General features: G+C 28.0%; 3 protein-coding genes across 5 annotated transcripts in view; 1 reads left to right on the top strand and 2 right to left on the bottom strand.

Annotated features, from left to right (window-relative positions):
• Positions 1-545: 545 nt before the first annotated feature.
• On the bottom strand, positions 546-1,710 carry LOC134834734 (charged multivesicular body protein 3-like). The gene is made up of 2 exons (XM_063849490.1): positions 1,577-1,710; positions 546-1,494 (listed from the first exon to the last, which is right to left on the bottom strand). Exons 1-2 carry the CDS (start codon positions 1,619-1,621, stop codon positions 874-876), a joined length of 666 nt encoding a protein of 221 aa, XP_063705560.1. The 5' UTR covers positions 1,622-1,710; the 3' UTR covers positions 546-873.
• A 5,250-nt stretch (positions 1,711-6,960) lies between these two features.
• LOC134835944 (filamin-A) overlaps positions 6,961-27,309 on the top strand; it is a 39,856-nt gene continuing 19,507 nt past the window's right edge. Inside the window, exons 1-12 of one of the 3 annotated variants that reach the window (XM_063850979.1) lie at positions 6,961-7,197; positions 10,915-11,120; positions 14,081-14,402; positions 16,629-17,106; positions 17,176-17,199; positions 17,390-17,481; positions 18,388-19,831; positions 20,980-21,218; positions 23,061-24,031; positions 24,654-24,803; positions 24,918-25,219; positions 26,038-26,173. In XM_063850979.1, the coding sequence (XP_063707049.1) occupies positions 10,935-11,120; positions 14,081-14,402; positions 16,629-17,106; positions 17,176-17,199; positions 17,390-17,481; positions 18,388-19,831; positions 20,980-21,218; positions 23,061-24,031; positions 24,654-24,803; positions 24,918-25,219; positions 26,038-26,173 (4,344 nt within the window). In that variant the 5' untranslated portion in view covers positions 6,961-7,197; positions 10,915-10,934. The remainder of the gene's footprint in view (positions 7,198-10,914; positions 11,121-14,080; positions 14,403-16,628; positions 17,107-17,175; positions 17,200-17,389; positions 17,482-18,387; positions 19,832-20,979; positions 21,219-23,060; positions 24,032-24,653; positions 24,804-24,917; positions 25,220-26,037; positions 26,174-27,309) is intronic. The other 2 variants (XM_063850980.1, XM_063850981.1) reach the window with 2 other exon arrangements.
• Positions 11,168-13,863, bottom strand: LOC134833337 (uncharacterized). Its single transcript, XM_063847630.1, has 5 exons — positions 13,781-13,863; positions 13,595-13,719; positions 11,975-12,048; positions 11,822-11,912; positions 11,168-11,759 (listed from the first exon to the last, which is right to left on the bottom strand). The coding sequence occupies exons 1-5, from the start codon at positions 13,861-13,863 to the stop codon at positions 11,602-11,604; spliced, it is 531 nt and encodes a 176-aa protein (XP_063703700.1). The 3' UTR covers positions 11,168-11,601.

Genomic DNA, 27,309 nt, shown 5'->3' with positions numbered 1-27,309 from the left:
TTTTCTGTACTTAAAAAAAATATTTTATGTAAAAAAAATTAAAAAATCCTCAAAATCAGATTAAAATTTAAAATCTTCAAAAAAATCACACTTGAATTAAAATAAATTTAAATTTTTAATTAATAAATATTCAATTAATATAAATAATATTTTGATAAAATCTTAAATTTTTGACACAAAATGAAAAAAAAATCGGAAAATTTCGAAAATTTTTTTTGACTGTCAAAATTAATTTTTTTTATTGATTTTAAAAAATTAAAAAAAAAATATTAAATCAGCTTGAAAATCACAAAAAAAATTTTAAAAAAATTTAAGTCTCAATTTTTGAATGATTTTATACTATTTTTACTAAAACTAAGATAAATTTTTTTAAAATTTCATAAAATTTTTATTTTAAGAATTTTTTCAACATTTTTTAATTTTTTTAACAGCAAAAAAAAATTTTTTTTTGACACTTTTATATAAAAAAATTACAATTTTTGACATTTTTTTTATAAAAAATTAAAAAAAAAAACCTTAAAAATTGTAATTTTTTTTACCAAATTTTGTGATTTTACGAGATTTTTTTCGAAAACGAGAGCTAAAAGTAACCAAAATCCATCTTTACCTTTATTTACTTATGAATTACCTTATATTTTACAATTAATATCATTTTGTGTGAGAGTGGAAAGCTTTACCTATAAAGCGCATTTTATACAAATCTTAAAAAATAAAACATTTATTTACAAAATAAAGTTTATTAAAACAACACAAAATTCAATTTTTTATTGAACAATACTGAACAATTTTTTTTTGTACATTGAACACTTAATCAAGCCATCGTGCATAAAAATCTCAAGCAAAAGCAAGCTCACTCCTCATTCGAGGCTCAAATTACGACCTCAACTCCTCCAAACGTTTCTGCATTTCCTTCATGTCGTCTTCAGCGTCTTCCAGTTCTTCACTTGCCGCCGCTTCCGCTTCTGGCTGCACACTCATCGCACCCGCCGGCACTGCCGGAGCCTCCCCGAGCTTGCCTTCCGTGACTTCCCACAAAACTTTGTCAATTTCCTTTTGAGCTTCTTCCTCCAACTCCTCGACATCTTCCATACTTTCCATCGTTTCGTCGATCATTTCCTCCAAAATTCCCGCTTTTGTCATTTCCATCGACATTTCGCGCATAGTTTGAGAAATTTCCGGCAACCGGACGAGATTTTGCATCAAATGCATCACTTCCGTGGATTTTTGCAGGGCGCCCGCGATCCGAAGTGTCGCCAGCTGACTCTTCATTTGCATCTGCACGGAATTAATCGTTGCCTTTGATGTGTAGATTTTTTTCGTGGCTTGACGCGAACGAACAATTTCCTTCGCGAGAATGATGCAAATTTCCTTGTCATTTTTGGCGGCAGCGTCTTTCAGAGATTTCTTGACTTTTTCCTCTTCTTGCTTGATTTTCGTTATTTGACGATCGAGTTTGTAGGATTCCTTGCGTAATTTGCTGCACCATTCGTTGACCTTAAAAAAATTAATTGACAGTGAAAAAAAGTGAAATCTGGTTAGTGATGCTTGAAAAAAGTCAAGGGAAGAGGAAATTTACTTGATCTTTGGGCGCCTTTTGCGGAGTCTTGCCAAAAAGTCCCATTTTTGGTAAAATTAATTCAAATGTTTCTTTGGTTTCGTTTCAAATCGGGTTTATTTCGTCTTTTGGGGGATTCCTTGCGTCGACGATGATATCATCTTTGTTTATATTGCTTACAAAAGTGCATTGGGGCGAAAATTTTAGTGGCGAAATTTTGTAATAGTGGCACAAATAATTTTTTGAATTACGAAAATTTTAAATTTTTTTTATTGGAAAATTAGTTTTAAATTATTTTTAATTAAATATTATTAGGTATTTTTTTTTCATTTTTAGGCCGCTCAAAAAGTGAGTGGGGCAAAAAAAAAATAAAAAAGTTTAAATTTTCATCAAAAAATGAGTATAATTTCATACATTTTAAGAAATTTTTAAAATTTTTTAAAAAATTTTTGAATTTTAAAAAGGGCTTTGTATTGAAAATTTTATTTTAGTCAGATTTTCTTTTCTAAAAATATTTTTCATAAAAATTACTAATTAATTTAAAATTACTTTAAAATTTTGAAATTTTTTAGTGATATAATTTTTTTCAATTTTAATTAAAATGTTCTTAAATCATAACTAGAATAAATTTCAAAAATAGTGAAAAACATGGAAAACAACAAATTTTTCACGTGGTTAATTTTTGAAATTTTGCATTTCGTATGTCTCAAAAAAGCATTTTTTAAAACCTTTATTTAAAACAACAAATTTTTCATTTTTGATCTTCACTTTTAATTTCCCAAAAACCGGTTTTTCGGGGTTTTTCTTCACGCTTTTCCGGGCATAACTCCCCGAATTTTTTCAAAATGAAAATCAATATTTAAGGTCTTGATAAAATTACAATAATTTTTAAAATTTTTTCAATTTTAGTGAAAAAAAATTAGGAGACATGAGAAAATGTAAAAATTTTAACTTTAACCAGGCGTTAAACTTTAAATTTATGAATTTTCCAAAGTCATTGTCACAAATTGTATGGCATTTTTTGTCCTCTTTAATTTGATATATATATGTTTATACCTAACTACAGTAGTTTAGCGCCTAAAACCGGAAAACAAGTCAAAATACTCAAAAATGAGTTTACCCGCCAATAACCACGTGGGTTATTACAGTGAATTTTCCTTCATTTTCAGTTTGTGTTTAGTTTATTCAACAATATCTCGTTTTTGTGAAAGTTTTATATAAAGAAATTTTTTTAAAAAAAATCTGTGCCAAAATGACCGGAAAATCCTTTTTTTATGGAAACGCCTGGTTAAAGTTAAAATTTTAATTATTTTCCCATGCAAATCGAGTAAAAAAATTTTCTTTATAATTGTAATTTTATAATTCAACGATATATCTTTCATACCCTGTGATTTTAGAGTTATCGGAAAAGCGGGCGGAAAAACCCCCAAAAAGTCAAAGGCGTAAGATGGCGGAAAATGAAAAATAGGCGAATTTACCATTCTTAAAGGGTTTAAAAAATTGCTATCAACAATAAGCGATGAAAATTCGAAAAAAATGTTAACCACGTTGTAAAAATTTGTTTGATTTTGATTTTCAAATTTTTGAAAAATTTCTTTGAGTTTTAAGACGCTTAAATTAGCCTTTTTAATCTATCTTATCCAAACGGAAGTTAAGAAATTGCCCAAATTATCTCGGAAAAGAAAATGAAAATTTAAATTAAGGAAACACAAAGTTTAGGAAAATTGAAACCTCATTTTAAACGTGGAATTACTCTACTTTTATTTTTTTTTTTCAAAAAAAAAAATTGACATTTTTTTAATGATATAATTTTTTCAATTTTAATAATAATGTTCTTAAATCAATTTTAAAAACATAAAACAACAAAAATTTCGATAATTATTTGAAATTTTGCATTTTGTATGAAAAAAAAATTATTTCAAAATTTTTTACTTTTTAATTTTTATTGATTGACTTTTGAACTTAAACGTCTTTTGAGTCAAAGCATTTTTTGATTTTTCTCAAAATAAAAGCCTTTAAATTTAAGCTTAAGTCAAAATTCAATATTTTTTTACCTTTGATAAATTAAGATTTTTGATAAAATTAAACAAAAAAAATAAAAAAATGAAAATTCTCTTAATTAAATAAATCAATAAGCTTTTAAAAAAAATCGAATTGAAGTACCAAAGTCAAAAATTTTATTTCAGCATATTTTTTTTAAAGGACTTTTAGTAGGCTTTGAATAAAATGTCATTTGGAGCATTTGGATGTCAGGAAGGAATTTTTGGAAAAGTTTCGGCACAGTGTTGCAAATGCCCAAATGGTTAAGTCTTTTATGACAGAAATCTGTTGAATCTGTTGAAGCCTTTATTTTTTTTAAACTTTTTAAAGACATCGAGTAAAATTACATTTTATTTAATTTTAATTAATTCATTATTTTTATATAGGTATTTTAGAGAGCACAATTCGAGGAAAAGCAACCACCAAGCTAACTGGGGGGACGTTTTTAACAGACAGTTAGATTCAAGCGACCCTGTGATTGCGAGTATAAATAACAACAAGCGAAAAACAGAAAATGATATTCTTCTTCCTGATATAGTGAAAGATATGTTAATATGATTAAATTTTTCTTTATTTTAATTATAAATTAGCCTTTTTTATTTATCTTATTAAAATTCAAAATATCCGCTTGAAATTTTATTTTTAAATTTTTTAAAATTAAATTTTTGTATTAATCGCCTGAAAATTAAATGAATAATTTGAGCACTTTTGACGACGCGGATTCGTCAAAATGCCTTAAATCTGGATGATATATGCTTGTTATTATTTAAACTTAACTTGAAGCTTTGTAACGGCCAACCAACACGTGTTTAACGACACTGTGTTGGTTGGTCGTAGCAACCTTTAAAATTTTTAATTATCCTAATAAATGATTTATAAGAACTAAGTAGCCGTTCAAAGGTCATGAAACTCTTCACATCAAAAATTAAATTAAAATAAATTGTAAAAATAAATCAATTGCAACAGCTTCAAAAAAGTTTTTTTTTTACATTAAAAAAAAATATTTTTTTTTTAATTTTTTAAGTTCAGTTCGGAGAACCCCATGGAGACCCCCGAAGGTCCGATCGGGCTCATATCAAGTAAGTATTCTTATTTTAACAATTTCTAAGCTAAACAATCACATGTGGAGGCATCTAGATGTCATTAAAGAGTTTTTGGAAAAATTTTGGCTTTTGCAACCACTGTGGCAATGATATAAAATGTCAGACAGACAAAAATCCACTAAATAACAAATTTTGCCTTAAGATAACGCAAAAAAAATCGCATTAATTGACATGTTGTGCGAACAAACACTACGATGCCCATTTAAGGTAACAATTTACGCTGAAGTTGTAAATAGAGTTGTACTGCATTACCTTTTTGCATTGCCAATGTTTATTCATAACTTAACAACATTCGCACCAAATCTCTCTCACTCTTTCCATAAATTCATCAAAAATTCAACACTCGTCGATCACATTGACATGATCGATTACCCAAAATATTATTCGTTTGCCAAAAGGAACAACAGGAAACAAGCTACATGTTCAAAATTCATTAAAAACGTTTTTTTTTTTTGCAATATTTGGCGCCTTGATAACAATCATCACCTCTAACATTAATTGATCTTTCTCTAATTGTAAATTTAACAGTTACTAAGCCATATGGTGTGATTATCACAAGTTTTTTTTGCAATTATTATTGAGATGACCCATTTTTGTACAACCATATGACATAAGGTCTGTTTATCGCGATTTTAACGGTTTTCTTCCTTATACGGTATAGAAATTGAAGGTCAAAGTCTCCCGATTTCACGTATTGCGAACGACCGACTCATGCTACGTATTTTTAGAGTGACGATTTGTGTCTAAAAATAATGTTACAGGTGAGGAAAGTGAACTAATCTTCCTCTTCGTCGCTGCTGACGTGACGTGATGATGAGAACGTTTTGAAGGAGAGAGTGAGAGACACTTTCAACACTTTTTCACAATAAGAATTTGCGGATCAAAGTAAGCATTGGAGACGGTTTGAACATTGTTTATGTTTCTCCTATTTTGATTTTTTGGTACAAGGAGAAGAAAGTTGTCTGAGGTTTCCGGGTTACTTTGATGACTTTTTTTTCACAAGTTTTGTTTGAAAATGCTTTTTGAGCTTTTGACTGAATTAAATTAACAAAATTCGATTTAGCTTTTAATTTTGCTGAATTGGAACTAAAGTTGCTGAATTAAAGAGAAATTTGAAAATTTTACTAAATTTATAAAGAATTTTCTGAAATTCAAGAGAAATTTAAGGTACTTACTGGATTTGAAAAATATTTGTGGAAAGTATGAAAAAATTTGCTGAGTTAGGAACTTGCTGAATATTACAAAAATTTGCTTAAATTTATTATTTTTTTTGCTGAATTTGAAGAAAAAATTAATTCGTGAAATCTATGAGAAAAATGCTAAATTTTTCAAGAAAATTTTTCAGAAAAAAAAATTTTATGAAATATTTGCTTAATTTTTTTTCAATTCAGCGAATTTATTATCAATTCAGCAAATTATTCATAAGTTCTTCAAATTCAGCAAAAATCTTGAATTTAATTTTCTCTTGATATTCAGCAAATTTCTCATCATTACTGCGAATTTTTGACATATTCAGCAAATATCTTAAAAAGATTGTGAAAATTATTAAAAAAAAATTCAGATTTTGTTTAAATTTGCTCGATTTGACTAAAATTTACTGAATTCATTAAACATTTGCTGAATTTCCAGAAAAAAATTGTTTCGCAAATTTTGTTGAAATAATTTGTTAAAACTTCAGAGAAAATTAATTTTATGAAATTTTTGCTGAATTTGTGGAATTAAGAAATTTTTGCTGAATTTCAAAAATAATTTTATAGAAAATTAATTTTATGAAGTAATTGCTGAATTTGCAAAAATCTAGTGAAATTTGCTGAATTAGTAAAAAGAATTTTAAAAATTTGCTGAATTTGATGAATTTCAAAATTATGCTAAATTTGCTGAGTTTGAGTAATTTGCTAAATTAAAGCTGAATTTACAATAATTCTTTGAATTTATAAAAAATTGCTGAATTGAAAAAATTTGCTGAATTGAAAAAATTTGCTGAATTGGAAAAATTCGCTGAATTGGAAAAATTCGCTGAATTGAAAAAATTTGCTGAATTGAAAAAATTGCTGAATTAATGCCAAAAAATATCTCAAACTGTGACAATTTAACGAAAAATCAAATCACAGTTGACATCTCACTAAAAATTCCTCCCCAATGTGTCACTTCCTTCATGTATACGAGCTGCGTCACTAACAACCACCGAGTGCTGTGTACGTTGCTTTCCAATAATAACAATTTTCAACTTGACTCGAGCTCAGTCTCTTTTCTCACGTCGTACTGTTCGGTTCTTCCTCAAGAAACCGCGTGTTTGTCTTACTTTTAAAGCAAATTTATTTATTTTCATCGTCGTCGTCTCTGATTTTTAAGTGTATTACAGAAAAAAAACAAATTTTTATATAAATAAAATTACTTGACTGACAGATTAATTTGTTGTAAATTTTTGAGTGTTTCTAGAAAATAAATAAAAAATCTATAAAAGGAAAAAAAAAAAAAATTATTGAAATAATAACAAAGGTAAAAAAAAAATCAGTCTCAATGACGAAAATTTCATTAAAGGATCGACCTGAAATTAATAAAATAAATTAAAAGGGAGTGAAGTAATCGATTAAAAATTAAAAAATAAATAATTTATACAAAAAATGAAAATAAATCGCAATTGCGTGCACTTGTTTATACGAAATAATAATTGTAAAGTGATTCAAAATACGAAAAAGAAGAAGAAAAAGATTTTCAGTAAGAACGTGGACGACGATTCATACTTGAAATAATGAAACGTCTACAAACACATGTGATCTAAAAATAATTTATCTCATTTTTTATGTGGTCACACACCATTTTCCATGCTAAAATCTACATTTTCATATAATAATGTATTGAGTAAATGTCGATCTGTGGCCTTTTCGCGTGTTATTTACATAATTTTTGACGAAATTTCCGTAAACTTTTGAATCTCAGTGAAAAAATTTAAAATTTTAATGAAAAATCACGAATTTCATCAAAAATGCGTCACTTTTTTCAATTGATTGCCAATAATTAATCACAAATCGTGTCGAAATGCCGAATTTAATCATTTTTTATTATTATTTGATTAGTTGTTAGATGAGTTTGTCACCTAATTTTAGATTTGAATCATCTGGTGGTTATTTTAGTTCCGAACTCTGTGTACAGAAAAAATAAAAAAAAATATTTATTTATAAAAACAGACAATGAACGGTCAATGTTGCGATTGTTGTGATTTTTTTTCGTGTGCATTGCACTAAAAATTACTAATGAGTGAAAAAAATTTAGACACATGTGTAGGAAGAAAGGCAGAAGAAAGATGCAATCAATTATTTGTTTATTTATTTGCCTTTCAAATGAGAAAAAGGAAAAGGTGCCAAAAAATTACTAATTGTTGGTGATTAGAAGTGACAAACGGAGTGACGGAAACAGATGGAAAACTAGAGTTGAAGAACTTTGGCTTGGCTTCCACGAATTTTTGTTGGTAGTTTGAGTAAATGAGAAATAAATTGAAAGACTTCCACTGAAAATTTTTCTCTTGAATTTTCTCATTTTGAGATGTCAACAGAGAATTTTTGGCAAAAAGGCGCGTTTTTTAATTTTTTTAATATGTGAGAAAATTTTGTGAATGAGTTTTTTTTTAAATCATATGGGAAGAAAGTTTTTTTTTTGTGTGAATTTGAATTTATGACTTGACAAAAGTTATAAATTTATTAAAAGAAAATAAAACTATTTGCATATTATTTGTAATTCTCAATAGAATTTAGTTTTCTAAATTGTTCGATTTACCTTCATAAATAAAAGGGTGAAAAATCCTTCAGGTGAAAAAAAAATTAATTTTATGACAAAAAGTTTTTTATGGATTTTTATATCTGAATATTAAAATATTTCACCAAGAAAAATTATTATTACTTTTTTTTGAGAAAAATCTTTAAAAATTTTTCTTCAATAAATATATTTAATTTTGAATCAATAAGTTGAAAAAACTTTAAAACATTTTTTGAATTGCTAATAAATCAATTTTTTTAAAATTATTTAAAAATTTCTGAAAAAACTAAATAAAATATTAAAGTATTTTTGATCGATATTAAAAACGATTAAAATACAAGCGATTAAAATAATAAATTAATCAAAATTTGAATAAAATTTCAATATGAATTTGGTAAAAAATAATATTTGAAAAAAAAAGTCTTGTTTTTGAGAAAAATAAATTTTATGATATATTAATAGAATTAATAAAAAAATAATTTTCAAGAAAAATTTTTGGTAAATAAAAAATATTTTTGTTCATCAAAATCATAATCGTCTGATATAATTTTCTTTTAAATTATTATAGAATTTAGCTTTATTCAGCAAAATTTTACAAGAAATTCATTCAGCTGCAGTTTGATGCCCTAAAGATAATTTTCCTATATTTCGTGATATGAAAGCAAATTTGTAATAATTTTAAAAATCGAAACGAACTTAAAGTCTTCTATCGTTTCGTGAATTCGATGCTAAGCATTAATTTTCACTATTGTTTGTGAAAATTCTTTTCTGCTCATCTAAAAAAAAATGATGCATAAATTGTAAACGAATGTTTGCGTTTACAGAATGTCTTTATTTGAACAAAAATGTAGTAGAAAATTTAAGTTTTATTAATCAGGGACAAAGAATAAATTTAATTAAAATAAATAAACCGAAAAAAATAAAAAATTATTAAAAACCAATTTAAAAAATAATTATGGAAAATTGGATAAATTATTCGAAAATATTTTTGAAAATATAATAAAAGATAGAAACATATTTTTAATAAATTTTATCATTTTATTTAAAAAAGATATTATTTAAATTTAAAAAATATTTTATCCTGCAATTGAACTTTTTTGTCCAATGCTCCATTTCAAAAATCGAATCACCCATTTTGAAAAACCGAAAAAAAACGGTTGAAAATATCTTTATTTAAATAAATAAATAAATGTAAATTTAATAAAAAAAAAATAATTTAATAAAAAAAATATTTTATTATTCAAATAATTTTTTTTAAAACAGAAAATTTTTATTGGTAAAAAGTTTTTTTAAAAATAAAATTTATAGTTCAGTACAAAGTACTATGCCTGGTCGTGAGCAATGTAGCGCTAAAGTTAAGTAGTAAAAGCAATCAAACCTCTGAAAAATCAGTCTGCGACTCCGGATTCGCCGGACTACGATAATGCATTATGCCAGTGCGTGAAAAGTGTACAAAAACAAAAAATAAAAAATAAAATAAAAATTGAAAAAAAAAAATATTAAAGAAACTAATCAAATTCACCTATTGAAAATTTCATTTGAATAATTTAATGATTTTTACAGATATGCTTGGTCGTAATTCAATTTTTATCAAATTAATTGTTTTAACTCGTACAAAGAGAATTTTTCAATACAATATAATTTTTTTTTAAATTGATAAGAAATTTTTTGTATTAAATTTATGTACGAATTAAATTAAAGAAAATATGAATTTAAATTTCTATAAAGTCCAAAAGTCGAAAATCCAATGGGGCAAAATATTATCAAAATTGACCATTTTTTGGGCTTCTTTTCATATTTTTCAAGAGATTTTAAAAAGTTTTGTCAAAAAATTTTATTTTAATAATTTGTATTGATTTTTTGAAATTATTTTTAAAAATTTTTCATAACTTCTAGAAAAAAATTCTGATATCAATTTTAAATAATCTAATTTCAATATAGATACCATAAAAGAACTTAAATATTCATTAATGACCAAAAATTGTTTGAACTTTGTCATTTTGTAATTTTTTTTTACATTTTGAAAAAAAGTTCTTGGGACAAATGTGCGAGGAAAATTGGAGCGGCCTAATTTAAAATAAATTTTAAAAAAATCCTATGAGAAAAAATCATTTTAAACTCCAAATAATTCAAACCACCTGTTAAAAAGCCTAAAATTATGTAATAAACTCCACCATTCACCAAAATAATCACACAACAACTCGAACATCACATTAACGAAGGATTCACTCAAGTATGAAGATAACTTCACCTTGTCGTCCCATGCTTCTCATAAGAACCAAGACAGGTGAATGGGACTTCTTGTATGACGATCACGCGCGCTCGCTACAAAACTTCACTCCCTTTTGTTCTTCCATTCTTCGTTTTTTTTTCATGTCGTTAGCTTCACAAAGTTTCACAGTGTTAGTAACAAAAGTTTCTCTCTCTCGCATGTCGCTACATTGTACGACGACGCGTTTACAGGCTAAATAGTAAATAAAAATATGACGGATCAAGCAACGAGAGACCTCTTAGCGAGAGGCAACGTATTCAACGCTGGTTATGTGCCAGTTGACAGTGGATCGCGAGATAAAACAGACTATAACGCAAATATACCGGATAATAAAGGTGGAGTTGTTTACACTAATTCTTCTGCAGATCCTTATCAACAGCAACAACAACAACAACAGGTAAGTTGAGCCGCAGAAAAAGTTTCTCCGAAGAAAAAAAAATCAAGTGAACGAAATTCTTTATTTTAAATAATTTTAAAGTTAAAAAGAGTGATCATGCATTTTTTTCGACTAGTTAAAATTAAACAAAGTAACAGACAGACACAGAACCATATATCAATAAAATACCGAAACCTGTTCTACATACGGAGGTATTTTGTACACAAAAAATAACAAAACAAAAAAAAATAACAAAATATTGAAAAAAAGTGAAGAAGGTGAAATAAAAATGTGAATGAAATGGACATAATCAGGTTCTATGCATGTTGCCGGCTACATGGCATGATCGCGGGACAGACACCGAAATTCCTGGAAACATTGCTAACGGATGACATAATGATTTACATTACTCATAAAAATAACACTAAAAACGGTTTTTGAATTAATTTGCGAATTTTTTCGGTCTCTCTCTTTTTCTTTTGTTTTTTTGTTTGAATTTTTTTTAATTAATCTCATCAAGAGAGTTGAGAGTGTTGCAGTCGCTGGTGAAGCAATCGCAATCGTAGCGACGCCAGCCTCGTCCAACGGATCGCCGGCATGGTTTTCCGTAATTACTCTTGACCATGCTGCATTGACGGATGATCCGGGTGTGGGGTTCAACTAAAATTTTAAGAAAAAAATTAAATTTTGATTAAAAAAAATGAATTTTTGTAAATTTTTACGTCCTAAGATGTTGGCGTTGATTTCTTGGATGACAGTACGACAAGCGGTGAATCCTTTTTTGCCGTGAAGTTCCTCGCAGGAGACTTTGTACTGAAATTTTTAAAGTTTTTAGTGAATTTTTATTTTAAAGGAAAGAATTTTAAGGGATTTACCGAATCAGACAATTGACCACTGACGCAGTTGGTGTCTTCGTAACTGTTGCAGTTGTAACATTGGATGGCAGTGCCTGAAAATAAAAAAAAAATGTGAAAAAAAAATTTTGGGAAGTTTAAAATTAAGCAAAAAAAAATTAAAAAAGGAAAAAATAGCCTCAGTCTTAAAAATTTAGAAATTTTTTTTTAAAAAAAAATCGAAAAAATTGGAAAATTAGACAAAATTACTTTTTGCCAAGTTTAAAATTATCGTTAAATTTTTTTCTAAAATCGATCAATTTATTTAAATTTAAAAAAATTTAAATAAATTTCACAAAAAAAAATTGAAAAAAAAGGCAAAAAATGGAACAATTAATTTTTGATAAGTGTAAAATTTTCATTATTTTTTTTTTATAAAATCGATTAATTTATTTAAATTTAATTGCAAAATTTAAATAAATTTCGCAAAAACCTCTAAATTGAAAAAAAATTTTGAGTTTTGAATTTTTTTTTAAACTTTAGTAAGAAGCATAATTCTTTTAATTTTTTTATTGTTTTTATTTTATTTATTTATTTTATTTTATTTTTTTTTGATAATCTTTTTAAATTTAAAATCAAGAAAAAAAAATAAATTTAAAAAAAAATAGAAAAAAATTAAATCAATTAAATTATTTAAAATTAATCAAAAAATTAAAATTAAGAAAAAATAGTCTCATCAGGTCTAAATAAACAAAACGAAAGAAAAATAAATATTTTTTCAAAAAATTCTAAAGTTCAAGAATGTATTATTTAATGATTTATTTTTACCAAGTTTAAAATTATCTCTAAATTTTTTTTTTCTTAAATCGATCAATTTATTTAAATTTAATCGCAAAATTTAAATATATTCGCAAAAACAAATCGAAAAAAATTTTTTAGTCTTAGCTCAGAATTTTTTTTTTAATTTTAGTAAGAAGCTTATTTCTTATTCATTTTTTAAATTTTTTTTTTTATTTTTTGATGATAAGTTGATGATTAAAGTTAAAGCTAACGAATTTTAGCTTAGAGAAGTCTCATGTTTAAATTCAGGTGAATCAATATTTGTCATTATGAATCATTTTTTAAGAGAACACGAATCTTTTTGTATGAATTTTAATCACATAACGAGTGAATCAGATAATTTTTTCAACTTAAATGTACTTTTTATGATAATCTAGACGTGTCATATTTCATTACATGTAATCAAACTCTTTTTTTCATTTTATTTTTTTTTAATTCAGTAAATTTGATAAAAAATTATCATTTTTTATAATTTTTGAGATTTTTTTATATTTTCAAAGAATTTTTCTATAAATTTTTATTTTAAAATTTTTCGTATTTTTATTTTTTTTTTAATCACTTAGGACACTTTTATATTCAACAAAATTCTTCAAATGATCAAAAATATTTTTTTTTCATAAGAAATTTAATTTTTTAGGCATTTTTCAAACTTTTTTAAATTCACATTTGATTCAATTATATACAGTCTTTGATTACAAATGCACTCATTCGACCTTGAAAAAACTATTTTTGTTATTTTTTGACTGCACTGTAATAATTTTTCTCAAAAATCTTTTTAAAACTGATTCAAATCCCATCAGAATCCTTGAAAAATTTCCTTACTTGATTTCGCAACGAGGACGACGAGGAAAATACTAAAAATCACACTCAAATAATTCATTTTTGCTGCGCGATCTGATTCGAGGTCCGACGATAATCTAGGTAAACACACGACTAAACCGAAAAAGCTTCAATTGAAGAATTGGATTAATTTATATTAATGAAGAATTGTAGATTTAGAAACGTAACTCAGCTAGGGTAGTGCCATAATTTCCAGTTTTGTCGACATTATCACAAGCATAGATTTGTAAATTTTGTCCGTAATTGGCCATGCTATCTCAATAAATAGAGCATTTTATCATTTTAAACATCTTCTGTGACAATTGACAACGACCCTCGCACTTGTGCTACCGTAAGGCATTAGTTAACGTAACGTATTATCTCATAAAATACACGAATAAAATAAAGAAATTTAGCATATCCGATGATGTGTCGCGGAGGCACGAATTTATTTTTAATTAATTTCTGTAATTTAATTTTTTTTTTTAGAGAATTGTCGGTGAAGGCGGCGAAGAAGAAGAAATGATCGAAGCAGAGCGCGATTTGGCCGAGGATGCCATGTGGAAACGCATCCAGCAAAATACCTTCACACGATGGGCAAATGAGCATCTGAAGATTGTTGACAAAAATATCGGAAGTCTGGAGACAGATTTGTCGGATGGCCTGCGATTGATCGCCTTGATTGAAGTTTTGTCGCAAAAACGCATGAATAAACACAACAAAAGGCCAGTTTTTCGGAGTCAAAAGTGCGAAAATGTGGAAATTGCGTTGAAGTTCTTGGAACGTGAGGGCATTAAAATTATCAATATAGGTGAGTGAATTGCAGATTTTCTTGTAATAAATTTTAGACATATAAATTTCTCTCGCAATTGCGGAACTAGAAGGTCGATACAATTTTCAAAGATGTTTCATGTTACATTTTAATAATTTATCGAACGAATTGTCTAAAATTGTTCTTATGAGGTTAAATCCATTTCAATTTCTAGAAATTTTTGAATGTTGATAACCATAAGGCAGATACTTTTTTTTCCAAATGGCAACTACCTGAAGTTTTTTTTTAAATTTCTCGCAAAAAAATAATGATGAGTTCAGTGATCCACGTGCTTCCGTTCAGCTCAATATTAAAAAACTATATTAATCAAAGTAGAATAGATACGAAAACGTTTAGATCTTTATACTTTCATGTCTTTCTGCGATAGTGTCTCCTGTGCTTCTATATTTTCGAATTCTTTTTCGGTACACTTAGGTAGCTTAAAGTGGTGACCGGCCACAAGAGAATACACATCTTTGGTGATATTTATTTACCTTATTAACCTTTAATAATATTTTAAATAGTACAAAATAATTGTTTACATTCAAAAAAGCACATGCATTACTGTAATTGGCTTCCTCCCTTGTGCTTCTTTGTGTCCAATTGAAGTCAATATAACATTTTGTCTATAATATTAACTGAAAGAAGAGTAAAGGCGACACGTTGTGCAGTGAAAAAACTTCTGGTTTGATTCCATTCCTCTGGATTGAGACAAAGAAAATCGTAGCTTAAACCTAAGATATCAAAAAATTTTAAACTATTTTTATCACAAAAAGATTCTAATTTAATAATAGTCGAATATTTTTGTCTTTCAATTTTTTTTTTCATTTAGTACTAAAGCTGAAGTATTTGGATTAAATTTGTATGATTTTAGAAATGTTGGTACTTATTTTCTTTGTTCTTAAAATCCTGAAAAAACAGCAATCGAACCTTCTTTGCAGTATTAGTTATTAACATGTTTTTCTCTATTGACATGTCAACTTATCATCAAGTGTACCGACCAGAAATAGCGACAGAATATTTGTTCCATTGGTTTGCCTATTGTTTGTCGATAAGCTTAGGGTATGAACTTCTCGAACTTTTGTATCGAGTCGAATAGTTCATAATAAACATAGATCAATTTTCCAAGCACGAAAATTTAGTTACTTCAGTATTCAGCTTCAAACCTGTAACAATAATTTTATTTATTTTTAGCTTTTTCATAAGTTTTCTTACCTTTGCTTTTTAGTCTTTCCCTGTTTTTTCTTTTCTTCCTCTTATCCATTTTCAGAATATTCCTTTTTTCTAAACCAGTTTTTTCATTCATAGACTTTCATAGAATTTCCTAAAAATAAAAAGTCTTAGTTTCTAAAAAATTTTTCTAAATTTTTTTCAAAAAATTTCAAACCTTTTGTAACATGAAACACTTTTCATAATTGTCCCATCCTAAGACAATAAATTTATTCATGAGTTCAATTGTTTCAAAATCGCGAGATTTCGTACTCTTTTTACACTTTTAAGCATGACTAAGTAATTTAATGTTCCCCACAGTTTGCGATAAGAGTTGAAACGAGATTTTTTTTAGCAACATTTAAATTCAAAATTTTTAAATATTAATTATTTTTCGATTCAAATAATGCATCGAAGCATGAATATGGCGCTTTCTGATGTAAATTAGCCCCCGACTTTAATTGTTTTTTTTTTATTTTATTGAAGAGCATCCAGTTGAAATCAAAATAACAACATTTAATAAAATGTAATAAAATAATGACAAATATGAACCATATTTGGTAGTATTGCGCCAACTTGCATGCAAAAACATGAACATTCTCGTACTTTGAGATGAGAGAAACTCAATAAGTGTCAATTAAAACGTTTTTTAGTACTAAGTACGAGAATACGTGCCAGACATCGCACTGATTTTGTTTACCAACTTATCAAAGTGTGACATCATCTTGCATCTCTACAACTCGAAAGTCGATTTTTGCAACTTTTTTCATGAGAATCGTGCGAGCAATATTTCACTCGTCACAAAGTCTTGACCATGAATGTTGCGCTAACATATCGGCATTCAACTGCCATTTATGGACTTAGTTTTTTTCCATTTACATTTCATGTTTGAATAGCTTTTTATGTACAAAAGTTGCGAGAAATTAGATGCGAATGCGGGTTTGGAGATGAATTCTCGTGGGAATTGCCCCTTAAATTATGCAAAAAATATTACTTACGTTTTTTCCGTTTTTTTAGATTCATCGGACATCGTTGACTGCAAATTGAAGCTAATTCTCGGCTTAATATGGACCCTAATTCTGCACTATTCGATTTCGATGCCCATGTGGGAAGGTGATGAAGCTCCGCAGAACGGCAGTGGTCCAACGCCGAAGCAGCGGTTGATGCACTGGATCCAAAATAAAGTCCCCGACCTCCCAATTGGCAATTTCACGAACGACTGGAACAACGGAAGAGCTGTTGGTGCATTGGTCGACGCTGTGGCGCCAGGTTTGTGTCCCGATTGGCCCTCATGGGACCCGAAAGATGCCCTCCAAAATGCCACAGAAGCCATGGCACTGGCTGACGATTGGTTGAATGTGCGACAATTGTTGAAGCCGGAAGATTTGGTCAACCCCAATATTGATGAGCAATCAATGATGACGTACTTGAGTCAATATCCGAATGCCAAATTGAAGCCCGGGGCACCGCTTCGACCACGAGCCAATCCGAACAGGTAAGAAAATAAAATTTTAAATGTAATTTCATCGTTAATCATTTTCTGTCTTTCGAAATTTCTCTGAAGAAATAGTTCGTTTAAAGCTCCTCGGTAAGTCGGAGGTGTGTTTAGAATTGCAAATCAATGCGAATTAACAAAAGTGCCATTTGTGGGATCATATGCCAAAATTAATCAAATTTCGTCTCATTCAATAATTTTTTCATGTGTGGAATTTAACGAACGTCGCTTTTTTTAAAAGATTTTTGATAGGAAAATTAATTTTTCAATTTTTCATTCACAGAGTTCGTGCTTATGGTCCCGGAATTGAGCCAACAGGCCCTGTGGTGGATGCTCCAGCTAATTTTACGGTTGAAACTTTCTCTGCTGGCAAAGGTAAAGTTTTACAAAACAACTTTTTGTCTTACAATTTTTTTTTGGTCATAAAATTTTAATAGAAAAATTATTTGAAAATGATTAAAATTTAAAAATAATTTTATAATTTAATTTTATTCATGTAATTTATAACGTTTTTGACCGTAAATCGTAAAAATTCAAAATTAAAATTTTTCAAAAAAAAAAATTGTTTATCTGAATTGGAATTTTTAAATTTTTTTCTAATTAAAAATTCAGAAAAATGTAAAAAAAAATTATTTAATGCAAAATTTTAAATTTTTGCCCGAATTTTTCGTCAAAGTCAAATTTACTCATTTAAAATATAAATTAATTATTTTTTTTAGTTTTTACTATGAGAAATATTTTTAAATAAAAATTTTAATTTTTTAATTTTTTTTTTTTTTATTTTTTTTACGAGAAAATATTTTAAAAACTGAAATTTTGCTCGAAATCAATTTTTTTAAATTGAAAAATTTATTAAATGAAAATCTTCAATGAAATTTTTAATTTTTGTCAAATTTGCTTTTCAAAAAAAATTAAATAATTATATTAATATAAAATAAATAAAATTAAATAATTTTTAGGCAAAGTCATCAAAATTTAAACACTTTTTTAGTTTTTTTACAAAGTTTTTCGAGAAATTATTTTAGAAAATAATTTTTATTTATTTTTTTTTGTTTTGACAAATTTTAAATTATTTTTTATGAAAAATTAGAAAAAATTATTATTTTTTTTTAAATAAAAATTTATTTTAAATTAATTTTTAATTTTTTTTTTTAATTTTTATTTTTTTTTATTTATTTTAAATTTTTTTTTTCACCTTGAAAAAAAATTTTTAAACAAAAAGTTTAAAAAAATAATAAAAAAAAGTAAACTTACCATTTTTATTTTAAATTTATCTTTTAGGAAAAGTCGAAATCGAAGTCATCAACCCGCATGGCGGTCACGAACCCGTCGACGTTCGCTTCAACAACGACAAAAACTTAACGTATTCCGTGTCATACATCCCCAAAATGGAAGGAACGCACAAAGTCATCGTGCGTTATTCGGGCAAAGACATCCCCAAAAGCCCCTATGCCGTGAGTGTCGAAGGTCATGCTGGCGACGCGAGCAAAGTAACTGCCAGCGGTCCTGGCTTACAACCGGAAGGCGTTTGCATCAATCGTCCGACATATTTCGACATCAGTACCGTGGATGCGGGCAAGGGAGTCCCCGAGGTGATCATTCTCGACCCAGCTGGTCACAAAACTACCGTTCCCGCCAAAGTGCGTCAAATGAGCAAAGATAACTGGCGCTGCGAATACGTTTCGCAACAACTGGGACTTCATTCCGTCAACGTTTTTTACGCGGGGCAACCGATTCCGCAAAGCCCGTATGGCGTTCGAGTCAGTCCGGTGTCAGATGCGAAGAAAGTTCGGGCCAGTGGGCGTGGCTTGCAACCAACGGGCGTTCGAGTTGGCGACGAAGACACTTCTTTCAACATTTATACCGATGGAGCGGGTGAAGGAGTGCCCGAAGTTCGCATTATTGGCCCGGCTGGCGTCAATTATAACGCTCAGATGCGAAAAATCGACGGCACGACGTACGAAGCTCGGTATGTGCCACTCAAGGAGGGTCGATATCGCATCATGATCACATTCGGAGGTCAAGAAATCCCGAAATCTCCGTTTGATGTCACCGTCGGACCCAAAATTCAGTCAAACGTTGTCGCTTATGGTGCCGGATTGCGTGGCGGCATCGTCGGATATCCCGCTGCCTTCACCGTCGAGACAAATGGCGAGCAAGGAAACCTCAGTTTTAGTGTGGCTGGTCCCTCACAAGCGGAAATCTCGTGCAAAGACAACGAAGACGGCTCCTGTTGTGTCCGTTACACGCCAACTGTCGCCGGAGACTATGCCGTTCATGTTCTCATCAACGAAGAAGACATCCCCAACAGTCCGTTTATCGCGAAAATCCTGCCGAAAGCGGATTTCTATCCGGAAAACGTCAAATCCTACGGACCCGGCATCCAACCGAATGGCGTGACAATCGATGTGCCGGCAACGTTCAACGTCGACACAAAAACGGCGGGAAATGCCCCGCTGGAAGTCAGGGTTTCAGATTGCTTTGGCATCAATGTGCCCGTGAATATTATCGATCAGAACGACGGCACGAAGAAATGTGTCTACATTCCAAAAACAACGTCGCCACACACGGTTGAGGTCAATTACGGCAACGTGCCGACGCCGAATTCGCCGTATCGCGTGAGAATTGCGGCGCCATTGAATCCAGCGAAAGTGCAGGCGTTTGGACCGTGGTTGGAAGGCGGTGTCAAGCCAAATCAAGCGATTCATTTTAATGTTGATGCACGGTAATTATTAATTTTTTTTATGAAATTTTATGTTTTTCGAAAATTTGAAAAATATAATTTCGAAAATTTTTTCATATTTTTTTTTAATTTTGAAAAAAAAATTTTAATTAATTTCGAAAAATTTTTGAAAGATCCAAATGATTTTTTCGTAGATTTTTTGTGCTTAAATTTTTAAAAAATCAAAAAAGAAATAATTTCGAAAATTCATACAAATTTTTTGGTAAATTTCAAAATATTGTCATTTCTTTTAAATTAAAAAAAAAAATTAGTGTTAAAAAAAATAAAACTTTAAACATTCTTGAAAGATTTTCGAAAATTTTTAAATAAATCATTTTCGCAAATATACCTATAAAATTTCTTAATGATTCCTATAATTTTTCGAAAATTGAAAATTTAGTAAAATTTCTAAAATATTTTTAAAAAAATAATTAAAAAAATGAAAAAATTAAATTTTTATAAATTTTTGAAATTTTTTAAAGATTTTCGAAATACTGGAAAAAGTACTTAAAAATTATCGAAAATTCTTAAAAAATTCTAAAATACTGCAAAAAATAAAAATTTATAAAATTTTTAGAACATTTTGAAACATAATCTTCGTAAATTTCAGAAATTAAAAAAAAATCGAAACTTCTCCTACAACTCTGAGAATGTTTTAAAAAAATTTTCTAAAAATCTCTTGTAAAAATTTTGATTATTTTGGATAATAATTTTTGATTTTTAATTTTAAGTTCAAAATTTTCTTGAATTTTTTATTTAAAAAAATTTCAATATCTGACTTTTTTAATTTAAAAATTATTATGAGAATTAAAAAAAGGCTTAATAAATTTTTAAATTAAATCTAGATAATTTTAAATAATTTTTAACAAAATTTTCCAAAAAATTAAAAAAAAATTTTTTGAACATTTTAAAAATTAAAAAGAAAAATTTAAAATCTCCTTCTTAAAATTTTTGTAAAACTAACAAAATCGTAAAAAATAAAATTAAAATTTTTTATTTTTTTTTAAAAATTTCTTTAAAAGATATATAAATTAAAAAAAAATTAAATAAATTTAAAAAAAAATAATAATTATAAGAATTGAAAAAAGATTGAAAAATTTATTTTATGAGCAAATTTAAACAATTTTTTAATTTTTAATTATTTTTTTTAGTGACGCTGGCGAAGCAGACTTAAAAGTCCAAGTAATCCACGACGAGACAAAGAAAGAAATCCCAACTCGTGTTTTGGACAACGGCGATAATACTTACTCTGTGGAATTGTCTCCTACTGAAGCTGGCTCTTACACAACAAATCTCTTCTATGGCGGCCTAAAAGTGCCAACATCCCCAAAAACGATCGTCAATCCACCAATTGACGTCACAAAAGTCAAAGTTGATGGTCTCGAACCAAGTAAGTATTTTCCTTTTTTTAAGAAAATTTTAATTTTCAGGCCAAAAAATTTTGAAATTCTTGAAATTGACAAAAATTTACTTAAAAACACGAAAAATTAGCTGCTCCAATAAATAGTTTGCAACAATTCCGTGTCATCACGCACGGACTCGACAAAGCAGATTTAGCGGTAACGATAACAAGTCCCTCGGGACATCGCATCAAAGCCCATGTCATTCCCACGTCCGAAGGATTTCTCGTGAATTTTACGCCCACGCAGCTCGGCGAATATTTGCTCAGTGTCAGTTTTGGCGGCACTCCGATTTCGCCGCAGCCGTTCCGCTTGCAGTGCATGGTTGGCAGTGACAGTCGAAAGGTTCGCGCTTCGGGTCCCGGATTGCGTGGCGGCATTTTGGGACATCCAGCGACATTTTTGATCGATACGCGAGGCGCAGGGCAAGGAGGACTCGGCGTGACGATCGAAGGTCCGTGCGAGGCGGCGATTAATTGTCGCGATAATGGCGACGGGACGTGCAATGTCGCCTATTTGCCCACAGAAATTGGCGATTATACGATAAATATCACGTTTAACGACAGTCACATCAGTGGATCGCCTTTCCAAGCGAAGGTGTCGCTTGAAGTGGACCTGAAAAAGGTCAAAGTGAGCGGAATGGGAGTGCAATCTCATGGTAACTTGTGTTGCTGGAGTGTTGCCTTGATGTTGTCTTTGCCGAGTTTCTAACGCTTTGATTTGATTTTTTTTATTTTGTTGCATGACGAGTGTCGTTCCCCTTGTTAATTGCCCTCTCAAGTGATTGAAAAATATTAATTTTTTTTCAGGTGTTCGATTTTCGAAAATTTAATTTTTTTGAATTTTTCTCTAAAACGAAATTGAAATTGGAACTCTTTTCTAATATTCAGAAAAAGTAAAAAAAAATAAAAATAAAAAAAATTTAAATATTTTGGAAATTTTTTTTTTTTTTTTTTTGTAAAATATTCGAAAACTTTTTTTTTTTTTTTTTTTTTTAAAATATTTCAAAATTTTTTAAAGAAATATTTTTATTAAATTCAAAATTTTTTAAAGACATTTCTTTTACAAAAGAAATATTTTGGAAAAAATTTTTTTTTTCTAAAATATTCGAAAACGTCTAAATTTTTTTTTTTTTCGAAAATATTTCGAAATTTATTTCATTTTTTTTTTTAAATAAATTATTAAAATTGTGTGCAAATTTTTATATTTTGGAAAAAATTTTTTTTTCTAAAATTTTCGAAAACTTCAAAATTTTTTTTTCTAAAATTTTCGAAAACTTCTAAATTTTTTTTTTAAAAATATTTCAAAATTTTTTAAAGAAATTTTTTTTAAATAAAAAAAATTTCGAAATATTTTCGAAAACAATTTTTTTTTGTAAAATTTTTGAAAACTTAATTTTTTTTCGAAAATGTTTCGAAATTTTTTAATATATTTTTTTTTAATCAATTAGGTATTGAAATTGTGTGGAAACTTTGAAACATTTCTAAATAAATATTTTTTTTTTCAACATAAAGAAAAATAAAAAAAATAAAAATATAAAAAAATATTTTTTTATAAAAATCAAAATATTTTCAAAATTATTTTTTTTTAATTTTAGAACATTTTCGAAAACTTCTGAAAAACATTTTTAATTTTTTAAAAAACTTAAAGATTTTTTTTTTAAATTTTGAAAAAAACCTCAAATAATTTTTGAAAATTTGTAAAAATTGTTTTATCACAATTTCGAAACTTTGGAAAAATTCAAAAATATCTAAAAGAATTTAATTTTTTAAGCTTTTTAAAATATTTTTTCGATATTTTCAAGATTTTAACGTTTTTTTTTCCTTTTTCAGGTGTCATAATGAACGCCCAAACGGAATTCAGCGTGGATATGTCGCAAGCTGCCAGCAGTTCTTTAGCGCAAATCGATTCTAGTCGTCTCACTTGTCAAATTTTCGATCCTCGTGGTAATGTGATCCCCAGCAAAATTATGCCCGGCATCGCTGACGACATTTTCCGCATCATGTACACCCCCTTCGAAGCAGGACGTCACACAATCGAGCTTTTATACGACAACGTCCCAATTCCAGGGTCTCCTTTCGTCGTCAACGTCAAAGCTGGTTGCGATCCGTCACGCGTTCGTGCCTTCGGACCCGGCTTAGAAGGCGGTCTTCGTAACGAATCTTGCAAATTCACCGTAGAAACGAAGGGAGCTGGCACCGGAGGCTTATCCCTCGCCATCGAAGGTCCTTCCGAAGCTAAAATCACGTGTCAGGACAAACGAGATGGCTCGTGCGACGTCGAATACACCCCCACGGAGCCTGGAGAGTATGACATCACCATTCGATTTGCGGAAAAACACATTCCCGGATCGCCGTTCAAGGTTCTCGTCACCGATGTGGTCACGCCGGGGCAAGTAAATGTCTTCGGGCCTGGCGTGCGAGACGGCGAAGTGCGAGATGGAGTTCCGACGGAGTTTTATGTCGACTGTAGCGAAGCAGGACCGGGAAAAATTGGCGTGCAATTGAGTTCGTCCGATGGGAAACAAGTGCAAGATGTCAAAGTTTACGACAAGGGGGAAGGCGTTTATGCCGTGAGTTATTTGGCTCCGAAGGAAGGCGCCACATTGACGGCAAACGTGAAATTTGCCGATAAGGAAGTGCCTGGAAGTCCGTTTGTGGTAAAAGTTGCACCGAAAACCGATGTAAAAGCCGTTAAAGTGACAGGAGACTTGGCGAAGAAACAAGTTCCGGCTTCGTTGCCGGTGAAATTCCAAGTTGACAGCAAGAAAGCGGGACAGGGTGATATTGCAGTGTCGATTGTGGTAAGAATTTTTTTTTATTTGGGTGATTTAAAATTTATTTCATAACTTTTTGTACCAAAAAATATTTTTCTGGATTTTTTTTTTTAATTTTTAATTTTTTTTTTTATAAAAGATGACTAAATTTTAACGATTTTTGACCGTTAAATGACTTTTTTTCAAACATTTTTACTTAAATCTGCTAATTTTAAATTAATTTCATAATGTACAAGTCAAGAATATTTTTAAAAAAATTAAATTGATCAAAATTAATAAAATAAATTTTTAAAAAATAATGAATTTAATTAAATTTAAAAAAAATATAAAAATTATAAAAAAAATAAAAATTTTAAAAAAATCAAAAATATTAAATTAATTAAAATTTTATTTAATTTTTTTAAAATTAAAATTACTTTTTTTTAATAAAAAAAAAATTAAATTAAAATTAATTTTTAAATTAATTAAATTAAATTTATTAATATTAAATTAAAAAATTAAATTTTTTTTCAAAAAATTAATAAAAAGGGTTCTCAAAAAATTTTTTTCTTAAAAAATGGTACAAAAAGTTTGAAATAAATTAATATTTATGCACTTTCATACTTTGCTTGCACTTTTTTTAATGCTTACCGCTTTTCTACTAACGAAGAAATTACAAGAAGAAATGATGAAAAATTCAACATGGTTCGAATCGTGGATGGAAACGATCGAAACGACGGTTATTTATAAGAAAACAACGATTAAAGACACTTTTCCGATAGTCTTCAAAAAATTTAAAAAACAAAATTTGGGCGATCAGGTTAGAAATTGTGGCGTTTCGTGCTGTTTTTGTGTCTCAATGTGCTTGAATTTCCTCTAAAAACTTTTTTTAATCAAAATTTCTAAAAAAAAAAATATTTTTTTTCCTGAATAGAATCCCGAAAAATATTTGGTTCAACCGAAAATCCATCCAACTGGTCAAGGTGTTTGTGACGTCAGCTTCATCCCCGACGAACAAGGTCCGTATCAAGTCAACATTAAATTCGATGGAAAAGACGTCGTAGGATCGCCATTCCATCTGACGGCGTTGCCAAGTGGAAATGCCGATAAATGTCAATTGCTCGAAATGGATGCCGATGAACTGGAATTCGGCAAGGAAAGTGTATTAACGGTAGATGCGAGACAAGCAGGACCTGGCGCTGTCACGTGTAACATCGTGCAAATGGATAATAATACGTAAGTTTTATTTTATTAATTATTTAAAAAAAAAATAAGGAAATAATTAAAAAGATGAAAAAATTTAAAAATTTTAGTAAAAATCTTTTAATTTTTTTTTTATTTTATTTTTTAATTCAATTTTTTGAGCACCTTTAAAAAATTTTACGCAAAAATATTTTTAAAAAGTTATAAAAATTAATTTATTTTAATTCAAAATCTTTAAGAAATAACATTAAAAAAAATTAATTTAATTTTTGTTAAATAAAAATTCTATTTTTTAAATTAAATTAATTTTTTTAATAATTTTAACAATTTTTTTAAAATTAAATTTTGAATTTATTATTAAAAATAAATAATTCTTAGTATTTTTTTCTTTCACAGTAATTTTTGAACCTACCTTTAATTTCTTTAAAAAAAAAATTAAAAACTTTGTTCCATTTTCATAAAAATTTATTTGATCAACATTAATTTAATTAATTAAATTTTAATTTAAAAAATTATTTAAATATCTTAGTTTTGAAATAATTATTTTTTAAAATTAATTAAATTAAATTTATTATTTTTTTTTATTTTTAATTAAATATTTTAAAATTGTAAGACCGACAAATTTGAATTTTTATTAATTTTTTATAAATATTTTTAACAAATTATTATTTATTTATTAATTTTGTTAAAAACTTGAATTGCAACCTTTAAAATTATTTAAAAAAAATTAAAATTTTAAAAAAAAATTTTAAATTAATATCTGACAATTTTCATAATTTTTAAATAAATAAAATTTAAATTAAATTAAATATTATTTTAATAAAATTTATTTTTAAATTTTAATTTTTCAGTCCCATCGATGTCCAAGTAACCGAAAGCAAACCCGGTCTATTCGACATCAAATACACCTTGGATGAACCCGGAGAGTATGACTTTGACATTAAATTCGGCGGACGATCGATTCCAGATGGTGCTTTTTCGATAAAGGTAGAATAAATCCCCCTTAATCTCTTTTCTCAAGTAGTCACGTTCAGGCAATGCAAAAAAAAAAGATCAAACATATTATTGTATTTTTCACATGTTGTTCATCGACTCCCCGTAATTTTAATTTCCCAAACCAAAAATTCTGTTTCGATGTCTCCTTATTTATTTATTTATTTGTTATTGTTTTATTTTTCTAAAAAAAATGAGTTTCGATACCAAAAATATTTTATTTTCAAAAAATATATGAAAAAAATGAAGAAAACACCGACGTTCTATTATTATGCATGTGTTTTCTAATGTTTGACGCCTGTTGTTGTTTGTTTTCATTACAATTCGCGCAAAATAGTTGTCAGTCTTTGTAATCTTAGAACGCTACTTAACGCCATGTGACACTTTATTGAGCTTCGTAAATGTTTAGTTTTAATTTTTTTTATTATTTATTAACCAATTGTGTTTTTTGTTGTAACATTTTTCGCATTTTCACTTTCTGTTGTTCATTCATTTTACGATTTTCATGCTTTTTACATTCATTCACGCTTTTTTATTTATTTATAACAATACAATAATATGTTTTGATGTTTTTTTTTTAACAAAAATTGCTATTTTTAGACGATAATTTATTGGTTCAAAGATTTATTTTTGAGTTTATTGCCGCTTTTTGTGATGATAACGTGTGAGTCATGCGTTGTTGTTGTCATCAATCAGGGAATTTTACGAGAATTTTCGTAGAATTGAGATGTATTGACACTGATGGCATTTTAAGTTATTTTTTTTTATTTAATTGTCATGTTTGTCATATGTGATGTTTGAACAAATGAGGTGATTAAAAATTTTAGTATTGAGTAATTAGCTCAAATTTATGAATTTTCGTGAAAAATGTTGATAAATTTCAACAGCTGATATGAAAATTATTTTTTTTTAATTTTTAAAAGTTTTGTTAAATCTTTAAAAGCTCTAAAATAAAAATTAAATTAAATTTTTAAAATAAAAGCTCTAAAAATTTAATTTTCACAAAACGAAAATTGAACTGTATTTTCAAAAAAAGAAAAATATGTCGAATATTTCGGCGTTACTTCGATAAAAAATTTTAAAAATAATTAATAAATTAAAAATTAAATTAAATTACAAAAAATCGATAA

This window comes from Culicoides brevitarsis, chromosome 3, assembly GCF_036172545.1.
Source record: "Culicoides brevitarsis isolate CSIRO-B50_1 chromosome 3, AGI_CSIRO_Cbre_v1, whole genome shotgun sequence".
NCBI classification, from domain to species: domain Eukaryota; kingdom Metazoa; phylum Arthropoda; class Insecta; order Diptera; family Ceratopogonidae; genus Culicoides; species Culicoides brevitarsis.
The sequence above is the reverse complement of the archived record's forward strand: the minus strand, read 5'-3'. Positions and strand labels throughout refer to the sequence as shown.

Coding starts and splice junctions, on each gene's coding strand:
- LOC134834734 (XM_063849490.1), bottom strand. CDS start 1,621: ATGGGACTTTTTGGCAAGACTCCGCAAAAGGCGCCCAAAGATCAA. Junction 1,495..1,576: donor AAAAGGCGCCCAAAGATCAA/GTAAATTTCCTC, acceptor AATTTTTTTAAG/GTCAACGAATGGTGCAGCAA.
- LOC134833337 (XM_063847630.1), bottom strand. CDS start 13,863: ATGGCCAATTACGGACAAAATTTACAAATCTATGCTTGTGATAATGTC. Junction 11,913..11,974: donor GTGGTCAATTGTCTGATTCG/GTAAATCCCTTA, acceptor TAAAAATTTCAG/TACAAAGTCTCCTGCGAGGA. Junction 11,760..11,821: donor CAACGCCAACATCTTAGGAC/GTAAAAATTTAC, acceptor TTAAAATTTTAG/TTGAACCCCACACCCGGATC.